The sequence below is a fragment of the Gavia stellata genome, chromosome 2 (genome assembly GCF_030936135.1).
Source record: "Gavia stellata isolate bGavSte3 chromosome 2, bGavSte3.hap2, whole genome shotgun sequence".
NCBI lineage: Eukaryota > Metazoa > Chordata > Aves > Gaviiformes > Gaviidae > Gavia > Gavia stellata.
Window position 1 is genome coordinate 42,226,481 of NC_082595.1, and position 20,894 is coordinate 42,247,374.

The 20,894-nt window shown below is 35.2% G+C and overlaps 1 protein-coding gene across 1 annotated transcript in view; it reads right to left on the minus strand.

The window, feature by feature from the left end:
- Positions 1-20,894, minus strand: part of LOC104264024 (nesprin-1-like) — a 231,113-nt gene that overhangs the window by 156,970 nt on the left and 53,249 nt on the right. Inside the window, exons 19-31 of the mRNA XM_059828180.1 lie at positions 20,496-20,669; positions 18,648-18,806; positions 16,760-16,924; positions 16,031-16,165; positions 14,960-15,118; positions 14,506-14,714; positions 14,127-14,235; positions 12,682-12,846; positions 10,562-10,729; positions 8,840-9,016; positions 7,391-7,531; positions 6,224-6,384; positions 3,194-3,344 (exon numbers count right to left, since the gene is read on the minus strand). Of these exons, the coding sequence (XP_059684163.1) occupies positions 3,194-3,344; positions 6,224-6,384; positions 7,391-7,531; positions 8,840-9,016; positions 10,562-10,729; positions 12,682-12,846; positions 14,127-14,235; positions 14,506-14,714; positions 14,960-15,118; positions 16,031-16,165; positions 16,760-16,924; positions 18,648-18,806; positions 20,496-20,669 (2,073 nt within the window). The remainder of the gene's footprint in view (positions 1-3,193; positions 3,345-6,223; positions 6,385-7,390; positions 7,532-8,839; positions 9,017-10,561; positions 10,730-12,681; positions 12,847-14,126; positions 14,236-14,505; positions 14,715-14,959; positions 15,119-16,030; positions 16,166-16,759; positions 16,925-18,647; positions 18,807-20,495; positions 20,670-20,894) is intronic.

Sequence of the window (20,894 nt, forward strand, 5' to 3'; positions counted from 1 at the left end):
AGTTATATAAGTCTTTAATATGCCATGTAAATTCCCATTTTCTTCTTGACATTAGCACTGGAAAAGGTTTAAAAACCAGTCTGCCCTAAAAACAGTGTCTATGAAGAGGAATTAGAATTGCCTGAGGTGCATATTTTCATAATCAGACAAGATTGTTCATATTTTAGCAACTCTTACTTCACAGCAAATTAATACACAATTGTCTTAAAGATTCAAAATAAATACAAGATGAAAAAAAGTAAGTGTATAACTGAAAACAATATCCTTAAGCACGTGAACCCTAACAGTTGATTACTTGTGTGTAGTAAGTTTTCAAGCACTTACAAAATAAAACATGCTATGATTTGAAAACCAATAGAGATTGTTTTCATTTTCTAATTTTAAATTATACGGTACAATAAAGAATAAATTAAATTAGATTATGAAGTAGGGTGAGTGTGCCCTCAGGCAGAGGATTAAATAAAGAACCACATTACAGTATAAATACGAAACCATGAAACAAGAGTGATAATGGCCTTTGGTACTTTTCAGCTGTCTTCTACGTCAATTAGTAAATGCATAAAGACAAACTAGCACTGGCTTTACATTTCATCAGCTGCATGACAGCAACTATCTCCTATTTTTTGCCCTTGTTTTTATTGCAAATTAGAGGCAAACCTGAAAGTTAAAACATCCAAGACAGAAACTTACGGTGTTTCACATTCAGTGGCTATTTATTCAGTAAGCATCAGTAAACATGGAAATAAGATGTTTTTCACAACAGAATTATTTTAATTTCTGCTGATGTACCATGTCCATGGAGCTCTTCTCAAAAGCAGTGAAAAACACTCATTGAGAGGGAATTGAAAAAGCCAAGACCGCTCTTTGAAATTGAAATAGGCTATAGCATTCTCAGATAGAAAAATGTTAAGGTATGTATGTGTATGACATCAACCAAAAACTTTCCTGAAAATGCACTCTCAAAAGCACAGAAAGAGACCACCTTCTGCTAGAACTGTGATAAAAATATGGTACCTTGCTTGCCATTATAAAGCTCAGGAGTGGCTTGCTGCAACATTCAGAGTCTATAATTAGCAGGGTGACAGTACAGAAAAAAATGTGGTGCTGTAAGCATTTATAGTGTTTCTTTATGCAACATATTCTGAATTAATTTGGATTATAAAATACCTTTTTTGCATGAGAATACAGTGCTGAGGAAAAATACCAGATTTGCGGCCCTGAAGCTGAAATTATCTAACAATGCAGCAGATAGATACAAATGAGGCAGCGCTTTTTTACTCCCACACTATTCTGTTAAATTCACTCAGTTACATAAAAGAAGGTGGATAATTGAGGCCTTCAAACTCTCACTGAGTCTGCCACCAATGGTAACTACCTGTGATAACTGTCATTTTGTCCACCAGGAATATTGGGGAAATGAGTAGGTGAAAATCTGGCTTTGCTGAAGTTATTGGGATTTTGCAATCAATATCACCAAAATAGAATATTACCACTATCTGTGATGATTACGTTCAGTTGCCCCAGGTTTTTTGTCTGGTCAGCCAGAGATATCAGGGAACACAACAGGTTTTTTTGGTGTATTTGCTTCATATTGCAATATTCCTTACTAACATGTTGTACTAGAAATTATGAACTAAGTATGCTGATTAGCATTGTGACACTCATCAGGAAACTCACAACAAAACATAACAAATCCTTCAAAATCAGGCACAAATCAATGCTACTGAAGAAGGTCTCCAGCTATGTCCACGTACCAGAGGTTAGATGACTCTTTTCACATATGACAGTTCATAAAGCTGGTGTTCATCTGAGTTACAATGATGTACCCTAGGCTTTATCTGGAGGATTATCTCTGCTTTATGTCTGTTCACTCAGACATTTATAAAAATTACCTACTGACTGTTTTCTTTCTGTCATGATGTTTAAATGAAGAAGGCTTATGTTGGCATTTTCAAAAACTTGCAATGCTGTCTAAAAATTACTGTTTGTCTGCATACATAGCAAGGAGCAGCCTTCCTGAGAAATTGGCTTGAATGGACTAGTAGGGCTTAACTAGGCTCCATATAGATAGACAAGAGCTGTTGTCACACTGTAATACAATATTGATATAATTTGATGCACTTACTTTCTGTCTTAAACATTTGAATTGTATCTAGTAACTACTGAAAAGTACAGCTATGTGACAGCGTAGGTCAGTGGAATAAATGCATATATATATTATTTCACAAGAAAACTGGTTTTGAATTGCTATGGTGATGAACCAAGAAGTCAAGCATTGTTTTATTCTTCAATGATAAAATCGAGAGATTTTATTTATTAGATGTACGTAAAGTTGTGATCAAATTAAGAACAGGAAAATCTGTTGATAAACTGTTTCTGTCACATGAAACAAATGCCTTATGGGATCCTTTGGAAATACTCAGCATCAGTCTGATCCATAACTGCAAGCAGCTGCACACCTGTGCACTTTCTGAAGAGCAAGTAGGTCACAGAATAAAGAAAATGGCCATGAGCACTGCGTATTGAAAAACTCTGTCCCCTTAGAAACATGCAGTTTCAGAGAAGGTATGTTTTCATTTGTGGGAGGATATGAAGTTAGCCCTTGAAATGCAATGCCTGGAGACAATATGCATCTCAGTTAGCAATAAGAAACTAAACCACTGCATCTACAGGAATGTACACAGAATTTAAGACAGTGTAAATATAATAGCAATAAATGGTATGTAGGTTTGCAAGCTACCAAGAGAGATAGTTTCTTTATTATTTCAGCATAAAAGATACATAAGTCAAGTTATAACTTTAGCTTGCAAAATTAAAATCAAGTTCTATATTCACTAGCTGAGGTACGTTTTAAAATAAAAAAAGCTTTATACACCTTGTATTTATGTAGATATTTTGTACACCAGTTGAGATTACTCAAAAAATAAGAAGAGTACAAATTAAATAACATTTTTAACCATACACACAAAGCCTCCCTCCACATAGGTAAACTAAACACTAACAGAGAAGGCAGCCTCTAAGAATTTTCCTTTAGTTTATGTAAAACCTTACTGCTTGGTATATTCGTGTACAAGGCGTGCCATCATTATATCATGGTAGTTCTGAAACATGTAAAATGTATGTTCTCCCATTTGGCCTCTATCAAAATGACAGATAAATGGACTTAATGCTAAACATAACAAGAACTAATCACCTTGATTTGGCTGATCTGTATGTCCAAAGGAGATGAAGATGTTTCCAAAGTTTTCAGTTCTTTTTCTTGTTCAGCTATCCAGATGGACTGAGCTTCAAAATTATTGCCAAAATCATCCCACTTGTTTTTCACCATTTCCATGCTTTTAATACTAAAATTAACCAAATTAATTAGAGAGAAGAAACAGTTTAATATAATGAAGCTGCCCATATTCTTGCTAGAATAAAAATGTAACTTATTCAATCTACAGGAGGGTCATTTTAAAAACTCCTGGTTTTAGAGGACCAAGTTGTGTGCCTAAATTCAAACTTAGTTCTCTCTTAGACTGCACGCGAAGTCAAACAATTATATTAGCCATAGTGGGGACACCGAGACATGAAACAGGGTACAGCTTCATTCATCTGCTGTACATCAAGAATCTCATCATAGCAGGAAGAGAAAGGACGAGCAACATAAATATGATTTCTGTGAAATAATATGGAATTAGGATTATATCAAATATCTAAAAATTGAGATAACTGAGTGCATAGATGTTAGGAATTTAGTTGATAAAAAAGAATTATTAAAACCAGTGTATTGTGAATGTACATAGATTCACCAATGTTTGACTGCTTTATTAAATTTGGTTTCTTATAACAGCAATCTGCCCATCTTTTAGGAAGTTTGTGTTTTCTGAGGCAATGATTTCATATCAAGCCAAAGAATCAATAACAGAGATGACTCAACTACCTGAAAGTTAATAGGTATTTATATTCTTTGAAACATACATTATAGGTATGTTAAACAGAGACAGATTGTGACTGATCCTTCTATATATTTGATAGCAAAAAAAGCACCCTTTTTTGTCACAAGCAAGAAGTCTAAGGCCCTAATAAGGTCTAACAGCATTAACTTCCAGTATATCAGTTTCCGCTCCTTTCAAGTCATTGCAAAGAAACCACTGCTAATGTAGGCCCTACACACAGCTTGCAAAACATGCATTTTCTATTTCACTGAAAACATTAAATTTTCATCAGAAAAGTTTGAATATTACAAAATTCCAAAATACATTTTCCTTTTAAATGTAGCCTTAAAAACGATTCCATGTTAAAAAGTTTTTATTTTCTTTTTTTCCTCTCATTAAAGCTAGAGGAAGCTTTAAGAAAAGATGTAGTCTAAAAATGTAAAAATTGGCCTTTTTACTTTTTCTTATTTATTTTCAAAACAATAATTTAAAAAAAGCAACGTCAACAGCCATTTACTGATAAGAATGTATTCAAATTCAAGTTATTTGCAGGAAAATAAAGTGCAAAAATATTTCGCTCAAGTCCAGCCCAAGAAAATATAGCCAGAAATCAGAATCAAGGGACCAAATCAGTGGCACAACAGCTGAAAATCCTTCGCCTTTATATCTGCCTTCCTTATAGCTGTAAGAAAGCTGCAGATTGTAAAGAATATAGTTCCAAACACACGGCACAGCTATGCATGATCTCCTTGGAAAACAGATGTGCTAAGTTTGCTCTGTAGCTGACTATGGAGAGCTGCTCAAACTTCTCTTTCCCTTTCCTGTTCACTGCCATAGTATGTAGCATATGTATTTGGAATACTTCCACTTTAAATTAGTCGTCCGAGATTTTTATTGATGATGCGAGTTACAACATAACTCTTACACACTGATTATATGTTCTGTAGATTCACTATAAAGAGTTGTATATATTTGCATGTTTTGCAGAAGTGATTTATTTTTTTATTATCTGTCACAGTACCACAGACATTCTATACAATCCATACATTCAACTAAAACCTATTTCATATCTACATTGAAAGGGGATATCAATGATGGCTTTCATTTAAAAATAGATGACATTATTAAAAAAGTGAATATTCATTGTTGGAAGGTTGAATTTCTTCAGCTGAAATATCACACTAGTTTTCTCTCTAATATTAGACAAAATTATGTATAAAGTGAAGTATTCAGTAAGATATGGTAGAATTTGACTGCAAATCACTGTAATACTTCATATTGGAGAAAGTGTTATGTAAAAAAATTAGATCACCAAAAATCAGAAAGTTACATCTGCTGCAGAGGCTAGTTATTTTGTTTTACAACTGTTCTTTTACATTGGAAAGAAAATGGCACCAAATTAAAGTCAGATTGGCATGACAATGGTCAATAGGGGGAAAAAATCCAATAATGTGGGCATTGCCCTTCACTCTTATTCAGATACGGGTGGTGGTACCTGCTTAAACTTATACAGCAAATTATTCTACATAGTAATTCCAGTAAGACAACATAGAATTGGCACATATATCCATGACTTGTGTACCAGATCTAATATGTGCAAAAATACTAATTTCATACACACATATAAATGTATGTGTCTATAGATAAAATGAGAATAGTAACAGCTGAAGTTGAAGTTGAGTAACTTGAGTTCAATAGCTGAGTTGCTCACTTGAGAAAAGGGATGAAATTTTTACAAATACAAAAAGCTACAAATATTTACAGGATGTAAAACATTTTCTTGGAGTTTGAACTTTCAATTTTTAAACAAAATTCAGCAAATTATGCCTTTGTTATTTGCAGCAGCAGAAGCAGCTTTTGATATTGCCCAATAAATAAAATCTGGGCATTCAGCTAAGATGAAGGCACTTCTTGACATTCCTATGGAGAAGGTGGAATACTAAAAACCAAGGCCAATACGGTAAATGTGCTGTTCTCATACTTGCACTGAGATTTTTCTTTCTGAAAGAGTCTAGTACCTCAAGAATGAATTTAATTATTCCTTCTTCACAAGACAGGGGCTTAAAGATAAGTGACAGGTTAAATGTAACTAACAGTGGTTTTATAAACTATGTATTATTAAACAAAGATTTTGTTTATTTGCACATATTCTTTTGACATATTTGATACTATAACCTGGTCACTATGCCATGGCAAGCTGTAAATGATGGAGCTGATGAAACAACACAAAATGCTGACAAGGTATTCTAGAAGTCTGATACAATCTTATAGTGGAGAATAAATATTAGGACTTGTTAAGAACATACTCTTCTTCAAGAGTAACTTCCACTTTTTTCACTTGTTCTTGGATTGATTTTGCCTGCTGTTGAAGGGATTGCTTGTTCTTTGAACCAAGCTGTATTTCGGAAGAATTCTTCACCAAATTCTCAGCCTGCACTGCCATTTCTTCAGTCTGTTTAGAAAGTTCCTGTAAGGATGCAAGACACATTAATACAACTATAAACAGTTTCATATATTTACAGAAAAAGTATTTTTCCTCCATGTTTGTGGTTAGAAAAAGTATCTGTGTCCTTTATGTATATTTTGAATGTGTCAATATATAAAAACAACCTCTGAAGAAAGTTATTTTCATGTTGCATTTAAGAAAAGTTCATCTGAGCAAACTAGCTTCAATAAAATTCAGCAAGGGAGACTATATGTCCAAAACTTTTTAACTTAACCAATCAAAATCTGTTCTATAGCTCTTCAAGAAATTTATTTGTGAATTGTTGAAGATTATATGCATCTTTATTTAGTCTTTAGATTCTACCCTTTACAGAGAGGATTTTGCAGTATCTTGTAGCTTGTAATCTCACTTTAACAACTATTTTCTGTCACAAACAGTAAACCCATACACCAGAACAATGAATGCTAAGCACAACCACGATATGTATAATTTCATATCAGATTCATCGAAGGATAAAAACAGCATGAAAAGCATGGCACTTAGGAAAGCCAATCACTACTATTACTTCTGTATTAGTAAATAAAATGGGCTGGGATAATTCTGTGTTACTAAGGGCAAGTGGCACATTACGTATTATTTCCATACTGTAGAAGTCTCCTTTTTCTCCTCAGGGCTAAAAGAGTGCTAGTTGGCACAGTCAACATAACCTTGCCAAAGAGCACGCTATTGATGAGATGCCAGTGCTCGACACCGTTTAGCTTACTAGTATAGATGATTACTGAGCATAAAATGGGAAGTCCTCAAAATCATTTTACCTTCCATACGTGTACTTCAGATGCAGATCTTGAGTAATTAATCTTAAAATAACTTTTTACCTCTAAACACTTTATGCAGTCTCTAATCTCTATACACAATTTGCACCAGCATTAACAGGAAACCATGCGAAGATTGAAGGCAATACGCTCACTACATGTTAACAAGCAAGGCAGAAAGATATCTCAGTTCCTGTATTTCACATGGTGAATACCTTTGTCTGATCCAGTTCTGAGGAGAGGCTCTCTAAACTGCTGAAGTTTAAGATACGTTCAAGTGCAGAGCTTGCTTGATTGAGATATTTTACTACTGTTTCTTTGTCCCTTTCAAATTGCTCCCATTTATTTATTGTGACCTGCAAAAACAAAAAAACAAACAAACCCAAAACAGAAACACAGAGACAAAAGGATCAAAGGGGAGAAAAAAAGAATGTCATTGTAAGTTACTGAAGAAGAAAAAAAAGAGAAAGACCTGACATAAGCTAAAACAATTTCTCCTGAAATGCCATCTATTCTACAGATGAAACTGTTCTGAACCCAATAAAAGAAAATTTTTCCCTTGAATTTTCACTGATTCACACGACACTGTGCAAAAAAGCACTGTTCTCTAAGGTGCCAGCAATATTTAAATCTTATATTTGAATGTCTTATAAGAAGTCTGAAGTAATAAATGCAGATAATTATGCTTATGGTGACAAGTAGTCAACAGTATCTAAAAGGATTTTCAAGTTCTCTAATGAAATAAATTACAGTAAAATGGTAGAAGAAAATCCCTACTCATAGGAAACTCACACATAGGAATCTATTTGTTCTTTTCTGATAATGTAAAATTTTGATTAACATACAGCATTTAATTACCAGTCACAAGAATTATGACAGTATAAACAAATATTGTCTTGATTCTGAAGTAAAGCAAGGGCCGAATTAAGACCTTATATATGGGATTCCTTAGAAAAAAAATTGGTTTCAATAATAAATTCTTACAAAGAAGTTATTTGAACTCTATTGATCATATTTTTCATCTTGTGTTTTATCATGGGAAATAATTTCGATGAATTTAAACATTTGTGTGAAATAGTGGACAGCTGGATCACCATTCTGCTTAGAGAAATATAAAGGACAACTCACATATGGGCACAAGAAGCTATAAATTCTAATCCCAGTTCAGTCAGTGATTAGTTATACAACCTGGAGCAATCCATTTGATTTCTCTGTGACTTTTTTCTTCCTTCTTTAAATTTAGGATGACAGCATGTATTTCACACAGTAATTGCGAAGATTATATTTGCACAACAGCAGGTGTTACTAGTCTAATATCCAGCCTAAAGACTCTCAATTAAAGGACAATGTCATCTTAACTAAGCAGGGAAGACAGCCCATCTAAAAATTAATTCACAGATAAATTATTTAAAGTACCTATTATGACTGAATAATTGGGACTTCTAAACAGTTCCAAACAAAATGCTGTTTCTTTATTAATTAAAAGGTATCCAGCAGCTTCAAGAAATTTTCGTGGAGGTACTGATCATGAACACTCCAAGGACCAAGATTCAGAGGTGAAAAAGTGAGCTCAGACTTTTCACATTAAACAAATTGGTTTTTCACTAAGTTAAAAAAAAAAAGAAGAAAGCAGAGGTTTTTATTTCTACTTGCAAAGGACCCACCTGCAGTTGCTCTTCACGTTTCTCCATAGTCTGCTGCATGTTCTCCAATGTTCCTTCTAACTTTTGTAAATCTTCTTGCATTGTGCTGGGCAGTCCACCTTCAATCTGCAACTGTTTAGCATGGGAAATCTGCTGTTGCACATCTTGCCTTTTTGCACGGAGTCTTCTTATCCTTTGCTAAAAGGATTGATCCAACAGGAATTATTAGACTTTTTAGCTCCTTTGGGAAATGGGCACAATAAAACCACTTTCCACTTTTGCAGGGATATGCAATGAGAATAACAGACAAAGGGATAAGGGATATGAGAGTCTCATATACTCATCAAGTATATGCATTGGGTTCCAAAATGTGTATACAGCTTTTGTGGTGTACAAATGGGAGAGAAAGAGTGACAGTATGGCTGTTTATCCAAAGCAATTTTTTAGAAAGCGGAAGCCCCAACAGTTGAGCAACTGCAGCAGTAACCACAGGTGCATGTATTCCTCTTGACTGCCTTGAAGCATCCAGGTCTGCTCTGCACTCTTTGAGGCACAGGTTGGAGCCTTAGATTGATCCAAGCAATATATCAGCCTTCATTAGAGAGCAGTAGGGGGATGGCCGAGTTGCATAACTTTTTCTTTGATATGTTTTGCTTTGTAGCACTATCAGAACCTCCTAAGACTATCTCCCTTCTCCTTTCCTAACATGCCTGACCCATTGCCAGCTTTGCTAGGTAAGCTTATGGCTCCCTGCTCAATTCTACTCCGAGTACCTTCACGTCTTTGTCAAAGTCTGTTTTTACCTTAACAGACTCCATATCAAATGAAGAAGAAGAGTCTGAGAACTCAAGAAGTTAACTATTCCTACCACCTCTCCTATGACAGATAAGGAATGTAGAGTACTGAAAGAAAAAATATGAACCTTAACACATACAATAGCTTTTACAAACACCAAAGAGTTTAAATAAGACAGAGTTAAGACATAGTAGTGCCTGGTCAGACATGTCTTGTCTGACCTTACAGAAATAGGTGTCAATATAAAACACTTATATAATGCCCAGACATTGACAGTAATTTATTCTTATTAGCTTTGAGCAGGCCTCAAAGTTAATTTCCCATATTTGGCCTTAAAACCCATGATTCGTGCTGTATGCAGCCCATATAATTTATTATTACTGCAGCCCGCAGATGTTTTGATCTATTATCAGTGCATAAAAAGCCTCCTGTTCTACTCCTACAGACTGGAGACCAATCTGTCACTGCAGTAGCTACCTAGAGGAGATGAGTCTGGAGGTAGACCTCCTCTCCAGCATTTAGAGTTGGGGCCACATCAAAGCTGCTGAAGTCAAGAAATTTCCAAGATCAGGACAAATTTACCGTAATCAAACCTGACACACAAACTTTAAAAAGGTAAGAAGAGAGAGAGTGCATATTTGCAGAGTACACTTACCCAAAATTTCAAGTAAATGAAGCCTGGTTTTCAGGTGTTCTGTGCCCAAAAAACCCATGTGAAATAAAAGGATATTCAATAAAAGTTGAAAAACAAGCTCATCTTTGGGCATTAATGTTTAAAAAATACTGAGTACTTATTTCATTATAAGAAATCAACACTAGGCCATATAAGACCATTTCCTTTATAACTTTTTCAAGTTTAAATATAAAGAGTTACGCTAATGGACATAAAAAAATTTAGTAATTACATACATTCTACCTACCAAATATGGACATGAGTATTTGCCCTACCTGATGATGAAGTAGTAGTTGCTGAGCTTGTAATAAACTCTCTGTATCCAGGATCCTTTCAGCCTCTGCTTGGGCTTCTTTAGAGTTGTTGATTAAGTCTTCAATTGCATTTTTAACTTCTTCTTTGTACTGGACACAGTCTCCAACAGTGCCTAATGTCTTTTCAATCTACAATTATGGATAACTTTAAGTATTTCATGTTGAAAGGCACATCTATATTTTAAGGGCACATTTATATTTGGAATGTTTTTCAAAAAATACAGTAAATTGTCTAAATTCGAATCATTTTTGTCTCCAGCATTCTTAATAGACACCTTTAACTTTACATTGAAAGAGTGACTGTAGACTTAAAATATGACCAAAGAGACCTTTGTCTTGTTTAGACATACTCCCTATTACATTGCCATATGGTAAATAGCTGTCTGTGACAGCCACTTATTGATGATCACCTCGAAAATACACACTGTCCTCACCCTTGCAAGCTGACCCAGATTCTGAAACACTTGTACTATTCAACTCACAAAAAATCTTGCTGCCTTGTGGACTGTCTAGAACAATGCCCTGGTGAATCACAAATATATTAAAATGCCCTGTTACCCTGGTTTTATGGACCACAATATGCATGTGGTGCAATATCCATTCTCAGTTTGCAGAATTTTATAAAGAAAAAGATACATCTATTCAATACATCAGAAAGTTCTTCCCCCATTGCATGATTCAGCTAACTACTTGTAGCTGATCCTCAGTACAGGCTCTGTCCCTCAGACAGTTCCTGTATTTTAAGGTTTTAATCATAAAGTATTCTAGAATGAAGAAACTCCTCTCTTTTATTCCTCCCTTCCATCCTTTCTTTCCAGTCCATATTCCCTTTGAGGGTCATTCAGAATCAAGTAATTCTCTTTCATGTTATATAGATATTTAGTCTTTACTCCCCAAAACACAATGCTGAACTCTGGAAATACCCAGTATCAGTCCTTGTCTAAACAGTCTCATCCATCTGATTAACAAGCTGTAAATTTAGCTGTAAAGATTATTCAGACTTCTAAGACTCAAAAGTCTCTTAACTATAGTATAAAGTGCCATTTAGATTATGTTTTTAGATTCAAAACAAGTTTAGATTCTAGTTCTTATTTTCTTTTTTTACCTTCATGAACCTGTGCTCCCTTTAGTTCTGACTTTTGGTGGAAACAAAAATCAAAAGTACTTTAATACAAAATAATAATAAAAAAAGATATTATCTTAAATTTTACAGTCACTTCGAAATCAGAACATTGGTTCCCCCAACTTTCCAAAACACAGTTTTCACACCACAGAAATTTAGAGAAGTTTCAATAAATACTTGGAACTTACATATTTCGAACACCTACAAGGCCCCCACAAGAATTGACATTAACAATGGAATCTGAAGCCTGAACTCTTTCTTTATCCTGAACTCTTTTTTCAAATGGATCTGTTCTGCCTTCTAAGTCTAACATGTTCAAAGTGTCTCCTAACCTTTCTTTTTTCTATGAAAACTGTGAAGCAGTAAGTTCCCTGAGATCCCACAGAACTCAAGGGTTCAGTGGATTCTAGGAGGTTTTGCTTAACAGTTAGAAACTTCCCATGATTTCAGCAGTTACAGTATCTTACTATCATTCAGACCTCAGAGATCTGCAGCCTTTTCCTGCAAATTCAGTGCATGATAGACATCCTTAATGGTTTGAAACTACCTCACAGAAGTTCCTTTATTACTTCAGCATAAAGGATACATAAATGAAGATTAAAGTCAAATTCTATATCCACTAGCTGACGTACATCACAGTTTTGCCAATATTCACTCAGAGCTGATTTTAGAAAACTATCTTTTGCCTCTAAAAATACTGACATTTTGATTCCAGAAACATTTACTATGATGCTTTCCAATCCTGCAAAGGGAAAAGATCCATTATAATATTATCAGTATTTTTTGCCTGCTACTCTCAAGGCTTTGCTACCCAGGGCATACAAATGAGTTTTTTGTTGCTGAATGCTTGCAGTTTAATTAAAAAAACGCAGCAGGGAACTTATGCTTGTGAAGCCATGATTTATGGCATTTCATGTGACCCTGTAAATGGGGAGTTCTTGTGTTCCTCATACTGTACCTCAGCCAGCAAATCTAGGAGTCCCTTGAAGTCACTGGAAAGTTTACAAAGCTCATCCTCTGTCTTTTTGGCCTCCAGATCAGGACATACTGCAGTCAAAACAGCAAGTCTAGATTTCAACCAGCTGTGATTTTCACCTTGCTTGTTAATATGCTTCCTAATTTCCTGTGGAAGAATCAAAACATATTTTCTTCAAATAAACACAATATATTAATGAGTGACATTCATGACATCAGCTCAAAGATTCATAGTGTAAATATACTACCTTTGTTCTTATCTTGAAACACTAGAAATGTAGTATTTTTCTATTTGCCTACTCTATCTTATTCTGTTCCAGTCAATGGCTAAATTTTCACATTTCCTTCACAGACTTTACTCCACTACTACTTATTAGATTGTTCTTTAATAAGTAGCAGTGGAGTACTTTTTCCTGACAAACTAACACCTTTACCTACAGATATAGATAGATAGATAGATGGGAGATACCATGTATCTATTTTCCATATATTGACCAAATTTCTTAGTTACCATTTAAATCTTAAATACTGACTTTCCCAAACATAAAATTTCATATGATATAAGGTTTGGTGTATTTTTTTTCCTGTTTAAATAGCTCTTCTTTCCCCTCTTTTCACCCAGTAGTTCATTTATATCTTTGTGCCAGTGTTGATGAGAAGTTACCAGCAGTGAAACTGCATAAGTAAATCAGACTTTTTGGAGCAGAAGCACCCATTAAGCTAAAGGTCTATCTGCTTTATCAAGGTCATCCTAATTATGTTTCTCTGCACAGTTAGCCTCATAACCTGGTCATGACTTTCACACAAACTCCTACAGTATGTGACATTCCTATTTTTGCTCCTAGTATGTGAAATAAAAAAAGAAATAAGGGTCAAGCTAGGTCCCAAGTGACACAATAAATTATTGCCTAAAACTAATTTAACCAAATGACTCAATCTTCAACTCTTCTACCACTTCTGTTACCAGTCACCAATGCAAAAGTGAATGGTAGAATATCTTTGCCTCCCCTGTTATACTATTGTAGAAAAGAATTTTTATTATAGAAGATTTCCCTAAATGCAAGACAGTAACTTGATCCTTTAAAAAACCCCAGTGCAGAAATTTTGGCTTTTCTTTGCACAGCACTTTTAACTGTGCACGCAGCAGGATGAGGGGCAAGTATTTATTCTATCTGCTTCTATATTTTGGATGTTCTGAATACACAGGTAAAGGGACTTGCCATTCTCTAAATTATTAAAAGTAGGAACTTCTGCCACACTTTGCTGCATGTGGAACTTTCCCCTGGAAATGTTTTTAAGAATATCAGGAATCAGCAGAGCTACTATGATGTCCATAGTAAAACAGTTGTACTTCTTCAGAATACAGTTTTATCCATCGTCCCAGTAGCAATGACTGTAGCTTTGTTAGAATATAAGCCAAGGGCTCACCCCTACGGATGCTTTAAATTGCTTGTATTTGGCAGCATCATTGACACTTTCCTTTATCTTCTTTAGCTCTCCTTCTGTTGACGAAATCCAATTTGCCAATTCAGAAAATCTGAAATAAAACATCACATAATGCAAAGCAAGGAAAAAAGTTAGACAAAAATTGCCACCATCAAACAGTAACCTCTTAAGTTTAAGCCAAAAATTATAAAATCCACTCAAAAACATACTATAATTTGTGTAATTACTACATAAAGTATAGTTTTCTACCTGAAGCTAACAACACAGTATCATTCTTTACATGGTACTCATCTATGATGACATTTAGAGGAGTGGCCACACATAAGGCTCTAAGAGACCCAGCTACAAATTGAGCTGATACCTGTTCTTATAGCCCTTCCAGGTGTCAGAGTGCTCTGTTAGTTTTATGTATGTGCTGTCTATCTGGAATTTGAGCTCCTTCAGGATTCGTTGGCTGCTTTCCAATGTAGCCCTCACTGGATCAGAAACTGGCAGTTTTTGGCACAGTTCTTCAATTCGTTGTAGCCTTTTCTCACACAAATGGTAAGGTCCTTTGTCACCAAAGAACAACTGATGGGAGCGACAAAGTAGAAAATTTAATAAAAATACAAATTTGCAGAAATCACAAAGCATATTTATATATTTGTTATAAACTGTGCTAAGCTCAAATAAAAATTTTTGTTAAAGACCCCAAGGATTGATCTCATTTAGTTGTGCACAGAGTGTTTGGTGGCTTAAGAGTTGGTCAGACCTGTTTATTATTGACATTGAAATGTATTTCTGTAAATGCCCGTGTGGTGGCATATAATTCATACCATGTGTTCCTCGATCATCCTTTCATTGTCTTCTCTTGATAACACCTTGTTCTGTCGAGCTAATTCAGCTTTGCACTCCTCCACTGTGACCAGGAACTTGCTTTTCTGTACTTCAATCTTCAAGTGGATCAAATGGTATGGGGCTTCTGTCTGAAGATCCTACACACCCACAGGGGCAATAAACAAGCACAGAGATAAAACACTACTCCCATTACCTCAGTGCGAAGTTACTACAAATAAATTATCTAAAAACTGCTAATATAGAAAATAAAGCATATATACGCATGAACAGATGGGGGGTTCTCTGTATTCATTTAAGTAAATAAAGCAACTCTGTTACCAATATTTCTTAGATATATCATAAGATGATATATCATCATCTTTGGGGACCAGAATATGTATGTATAAGGCACATTACAGAGATGTCTTGATTCTTGGCAAGATATACCAAATATTTCCTGTATAAAAAAATAAAGCAAACAATAATAGTGAGACTATATTCACAACTGCTTCCAGAAGTTCCTGTTTGCGTGCTAATGAGAAACCACTCATCCATCACTCCAGGTTTGACCTGCAACATGCTGTAGCAGACAAAAAATTCCATAGCTTATAAGCAATGTTTGGGCAGTTCTTGGAGCCTTTGGCAGAAGGCACAATTTAAACTGATAGCCTGATCTCTTACAAATTTGTTTTATTAAGGTTGGGAAAGTAACTGCAATCATCCAACATCAGCATAAAGTAAGAAAAGCTAGCACTTATTCTCAACAAATGTTCTTAACACAGGTATCATTATGGCTGTAGGTACAGGGAAAAATTAAGGTTTCACAATTAATTTCTCACATTTCTCAACTTTTGACCACTTTATTTAACAGGGCTTTTTCAAGAGGGTATTTGTAGGTGTAACTGTATCTACTGTTGTAAAATATTTTTTTTTCCCCAATTGTACAGGAAGCCAAATAATACAACTTATTTTTTTATTTTATTTTACATTTTTTTCAACACACAGATCATGCAGAAACATTCCGAAGTTAAGACTTACAACTTCCAGAGACATCATTCAATGTCACTGACCTTCCACTGCCTATGGAGTTTTCTCACAGCTTCCTGCAGGTTGTGTTGCTCTTGTTCTGGGAGGATGTCAGTAAGTTCATCACATGCTTTCAGAAAGGCATTTAGGACTCTCTGATCCAACTGGTTAAAGAATTCCTGAAGTTGAGGTGGAAAGTGAGAAGGTGAGAAGATGAAGCTGGTTATTGATAAGATAAGCTGCCAACATGAAGTTCCTAACACATTCTGTAAGTTTCAAGGTTACTTCTGCTGCATTGAAGAATTGAAGTTTGAGCTAAGGAAAGAACTATTGCTAGATATTTTATCTCCAGCAAATTAATTTATTCTCAGCCAGTACACTGAGATGGTATTTTAACAAGAATACATCTAAGGCTGCATGCATAAGTAATGGTTATAATACAGACAGAGGTATTCATCTGAAAAAAAATAGCAGTGGATGCGTGACTGGCAAAATGCAGTGTCCTCACTCCCAATGGTTCTACCGGCAAAACCAATGCTAATTTCTAGGGGGTCTTCTCTCTTCACCTTCTGGTTGCTTAGTTGCTTACATTCATCAATAAGGGGGGTGATCTTTTTTCCTTTTTGTTTTTCAATCTTAACATCAGTTTGACCTGATCTGTATAACTTCTATATGTGAAAGAAATCCACATCAATTTTGAAATTAACTAGGCTTTTCACTTGTATGTCATGCATTCAAAGGTTTCCATGAGGAAGGTCAGAGAATTTACTCACGCTATGTTTCCTCAGAAGCTCTTCAGGATTTCCTTTTTCTTTTAAGCAACAATTGGCAATCTGTATTACTTTCTCCAGTTCTGCTCTAGACTCCTCAAATTTCTTCATCAAACGGCTATTTGCTTCTATGTTTTTTCTCCAGTCACCAGCTTTCCTGACCATATTCTGAGGTATAAGCAAAGAAAATGAGCTGGCACTTTCTCACTGTTTTTTATTTGCTCTCTTTTAACATGATCTTACAAAAAATGCATTTGATTGGTGTCACTCTTTCAAATATATGCCGTTCACAAGTGCTTCTCCCTTTCATGCTCCCATTTTCCCAATTTTTAGTACTTATACTAAGGCTCATGGTAATGTCATCTTTCATTCAAATAAAAATGTATAGCTGTCTAATACAGATGTCTCTGATACCTTCAGAATGCCTCTGCCATTTGGCTAGTGTTTCTTTCCTAAAGCCTGCTTTCAAATGTAAAGCATCTGGTATGGCTAAGAGCTTGCCATTCCATTTTTCCTAGTAGCAGACTATCTCCTCCTACATGACTCTGCATGAAGGTGGTTTGACCTATGGATCCAACCAGTTCTGTGCTACAAGTTTTCTGTAGGAGAAATGAACAGTTCACCAGTTCAACTGCAGCAAGGTAATTCCAACACTGCTTACTAACCATATACTTTACTATCCTCACTGATTACAAACCCCAGTGTAAGAAATTGTAATAATTTTACCCAGTGAGCTAATCAAATCTGTAGTTCTCAACTTAAATATCTTGCTAAGCCTTTTTAAAGTTTCCTGATAGAAATTTGTGTATAATACTAGAATTATATAAAAATGTATTCTTTACATGTGAAAATGCCAGTTTCCAGATGCATAAATATTTTAACTCTGGGTATGCCACATTTTGTATGGTTATGCCATGTTTTATAGGTTTATTTTCTGACACAAAAAGAGATAAATCACCATCCATCTTTATTGAAGCAGAATAATTAATGTTCAACATGTTAAATTCACCAAGCTACAACTGTATCTGCTTCTGTTACTATAAGCTAAACTTATATAATGATTTCTAAATTGTAAATCAAAACCCACTGATCTTCAAATACAACCCACAAAATACAATATAAATTTTGAAATTCACCTGTCAGAGACAGCTCTTACTGATAGGTGATTTTCTGTAACTTAGAATTCAGTTTAGACAGCTTTATACTGAACAGTAATTGCCTGAAAACAAATCTAATGGAACCCAACATCTGGAGATCTGACTCTAAGATAATGGTTAATTTCATGCTAGAGTGGGGCTAGACTGGGGTTGGATAGCCCTGAAAATGTCAATATGGCTAATAACAACACAGAGCTCTACAGGTAAGGGGGATTATAGCCCAAAGTACACATCTTTACATTAACAAATGCAAGTACATATTTGCAACTTTCTATAGTCACAATCCACTGCATTTTCTAAGGAAATACAAAGCCCAGCAATGGTGGCATTTGCAAAAGTTTCCATCTTCCATGCTTCGTGTGAAAGGGGATGTATGGGAATATAGGAGCAAATAATTAGCCAAGATAACAAAGTCAGGAGAAATAAAAAACAGTGCAGCCCTAACAGGTGGATTTCAGGCTCTCCGTTCCAAAGGAGCCTGAGACGTGTGCAAGTTCTCCTTAAATCCTGGGTTCCTTTGAGGTAGGCTCACCTCTGAATTACTGCATGGAGAACATGACCGTCAGTCCTCTGACTACTTATTACCTAATACAGACAAAACCTTAAAAACTCGACACCAGAGAGGAGAGCTCTCTATTACAGTAGCTACAGTCATGAAATGGAGATACCGTGGGATGGATTACCTGCGTGTGGACAAGTTTTCAAAAATATGCATCAAGGTATGACATAATTACCTGAAAAGTAATCTGAACTTGTGTAACTTTCTTCTGAAATGTTGACTGATGGAAATGCTGTAACACTTCACTTGAAGCCACACACTGCAGGATACTCTGACTATTTCTCTCAATCAGGGACAAATCTTTCTTGCAGTTTTCTTGATAAGCTACCAAATCCTGAAAGAAAAAAACATATATCCACCCTGGCCAGGAACAAAGGAGAGAAAAGTTTGGCAAAATAACAGGAAGATAGTTTTTGACAATAAGAACAAAAGGGACGAGGTCAAAGCACCATGATAAACAGGCTACACAAAATGTTATATAGAATAACCGAGACCACACAACTTTCTCCTTGTATGCAGAGTCCTGTACCGAAATAGAGCTCTAGCTATCTATAAAAAAAGACACAGACACGTACCCAAGCCTTTCAGTTAGTTTTAGAGAATGCAGATCAATACATTATTCTGTGATTTAATTTTATGGGATGTCTATATTTATTGTATAATTGTAAGTAGGCAGCAGTGAAAACAATAGGCATAAGAATGACAACTCTCAGTAGCAGGTTGAGATGTTAACCTTTCTTGCCTTTAAACAAATTAACCTTTATGTCAGCTATTGGAATTCAGATTTCATTACAAATGTTATTAAATAATGAGAATTAGACTTTAAAAAAAAAAAAGAGAAGAAAAGAAAACATGCATGAAGTTGCACAGGCTGAAAAAAAGGCTTAAAAAAAAACTGTGGTGAGGGAATTGTTCTGCTGTTGAAGGAACACTGTATTCCTCAGCACAAATCTCTCTTTACTCTCTGATCAGCAGAAACCAGCACCCTCCATATAACTGAGGAGATTTTGGCTCCTTGGTTTGCAAATAACTGCAGAAGAAACATCTCTTTATTGTGACATTCTGGGGCGGGTTAACCTTCAGAAGCAGAGGAAAGGAGCACTCTTATGAGCTGCTCCTTAACCTGCAGGTTGGACCAATGACTCAGCTGGTGTTCATAAACAGAAGATTTACTCAGGAAGATAAATGGACTGGCTTGATTCAGGCTCACCAGATCATTTTTCACCGAAATACAACCAAAGCTTGAAGTCACTGGAAAAGGAGACCTTTCTTGTTGAATTATTGGGCCAATCTCCAGAGTCATTATAGGCTTGAACTAATTTTTATATATATATATATAGACAAAATTAAAGCTCTTTGTTCTAATTTTTTTTTCAAGGGACTGTAAATGGCTTGAAAGACTTCAGCTTCCCATAAAAATCCATTTAATTTTATTACCTGTCAAATCCGACTCTAATGAAATGTGTACATCAATTTTGAGGGACTATTTCTAGGCTATATACCACACATACACAAGGATAAATGCCAATTCCTACCCAAGATCCTCATATTTTCATTTACCTTTTCAAGTGAGTTTTGACTATCTCTGAATTCCTCCAGAATAAGATGTTTATTGGTCAGATAGAAAAGTTAATGTTCTACTACACTGTACTTCAAAGAATCCACATCCAGACTTCTAAGAAACTTCCATAAATGTTCAAGAAAAAGTAGGGAAGTTCCTGATCATGTTATTTCATCTGCTTAATAAAAAATCCAATGTATTTCTGATACTTCAGTCCAATTTCCACTAGATAAAAAAAAAGTCCTATATTTACTTCTTGGATTGAAACCATGGGTACTAGGAGGGAACAGAAGTTTCAATCTTTGTATGTTTGTGCCTAGCTAACTTTAGGATAGGCTATATTTGTTGCCTGAATATGAAGAAACATTTGCTCAGCTTACCGAGTTGCAATCCAAATTCCTAGAAAGCTCATTGTAAATACTCAGAGGCAGCAGATCTTTGTAAGAAGTTTTTGAAACTTACCTGGGCTTTTTGTTTAAGAACAGTTGTAGGTTGTGCTTCAGGATCCAGGATAGAAATTATTTCATTGACTTTTTCAAGAGATTCATAAAAATGTGTGATTTGTTTCTCCAGTTCTTCCAGTGGAGACAGCAGATGCTGGCATTCATACAGCAAAGCACAGGAATACTCCTTAACCTTTTGGTCATTTTAAAGAAAAATAATTATTGTAAAAGTTGTAAAATTCAATAAATAGCAGCTTCCTCTGCATGTGCATTTATACAGTTGCTACCTGCCTCCTTTAAGATAGATCAATCCTGATCCTGTATTACTTCTTAAAGAAAAGAATATTAAATTTAAGTATGGTAATCTTGAAGTCTAAAAGAAGTAACATTTTCTCCACTTTGAATCAATCTGTTGTTA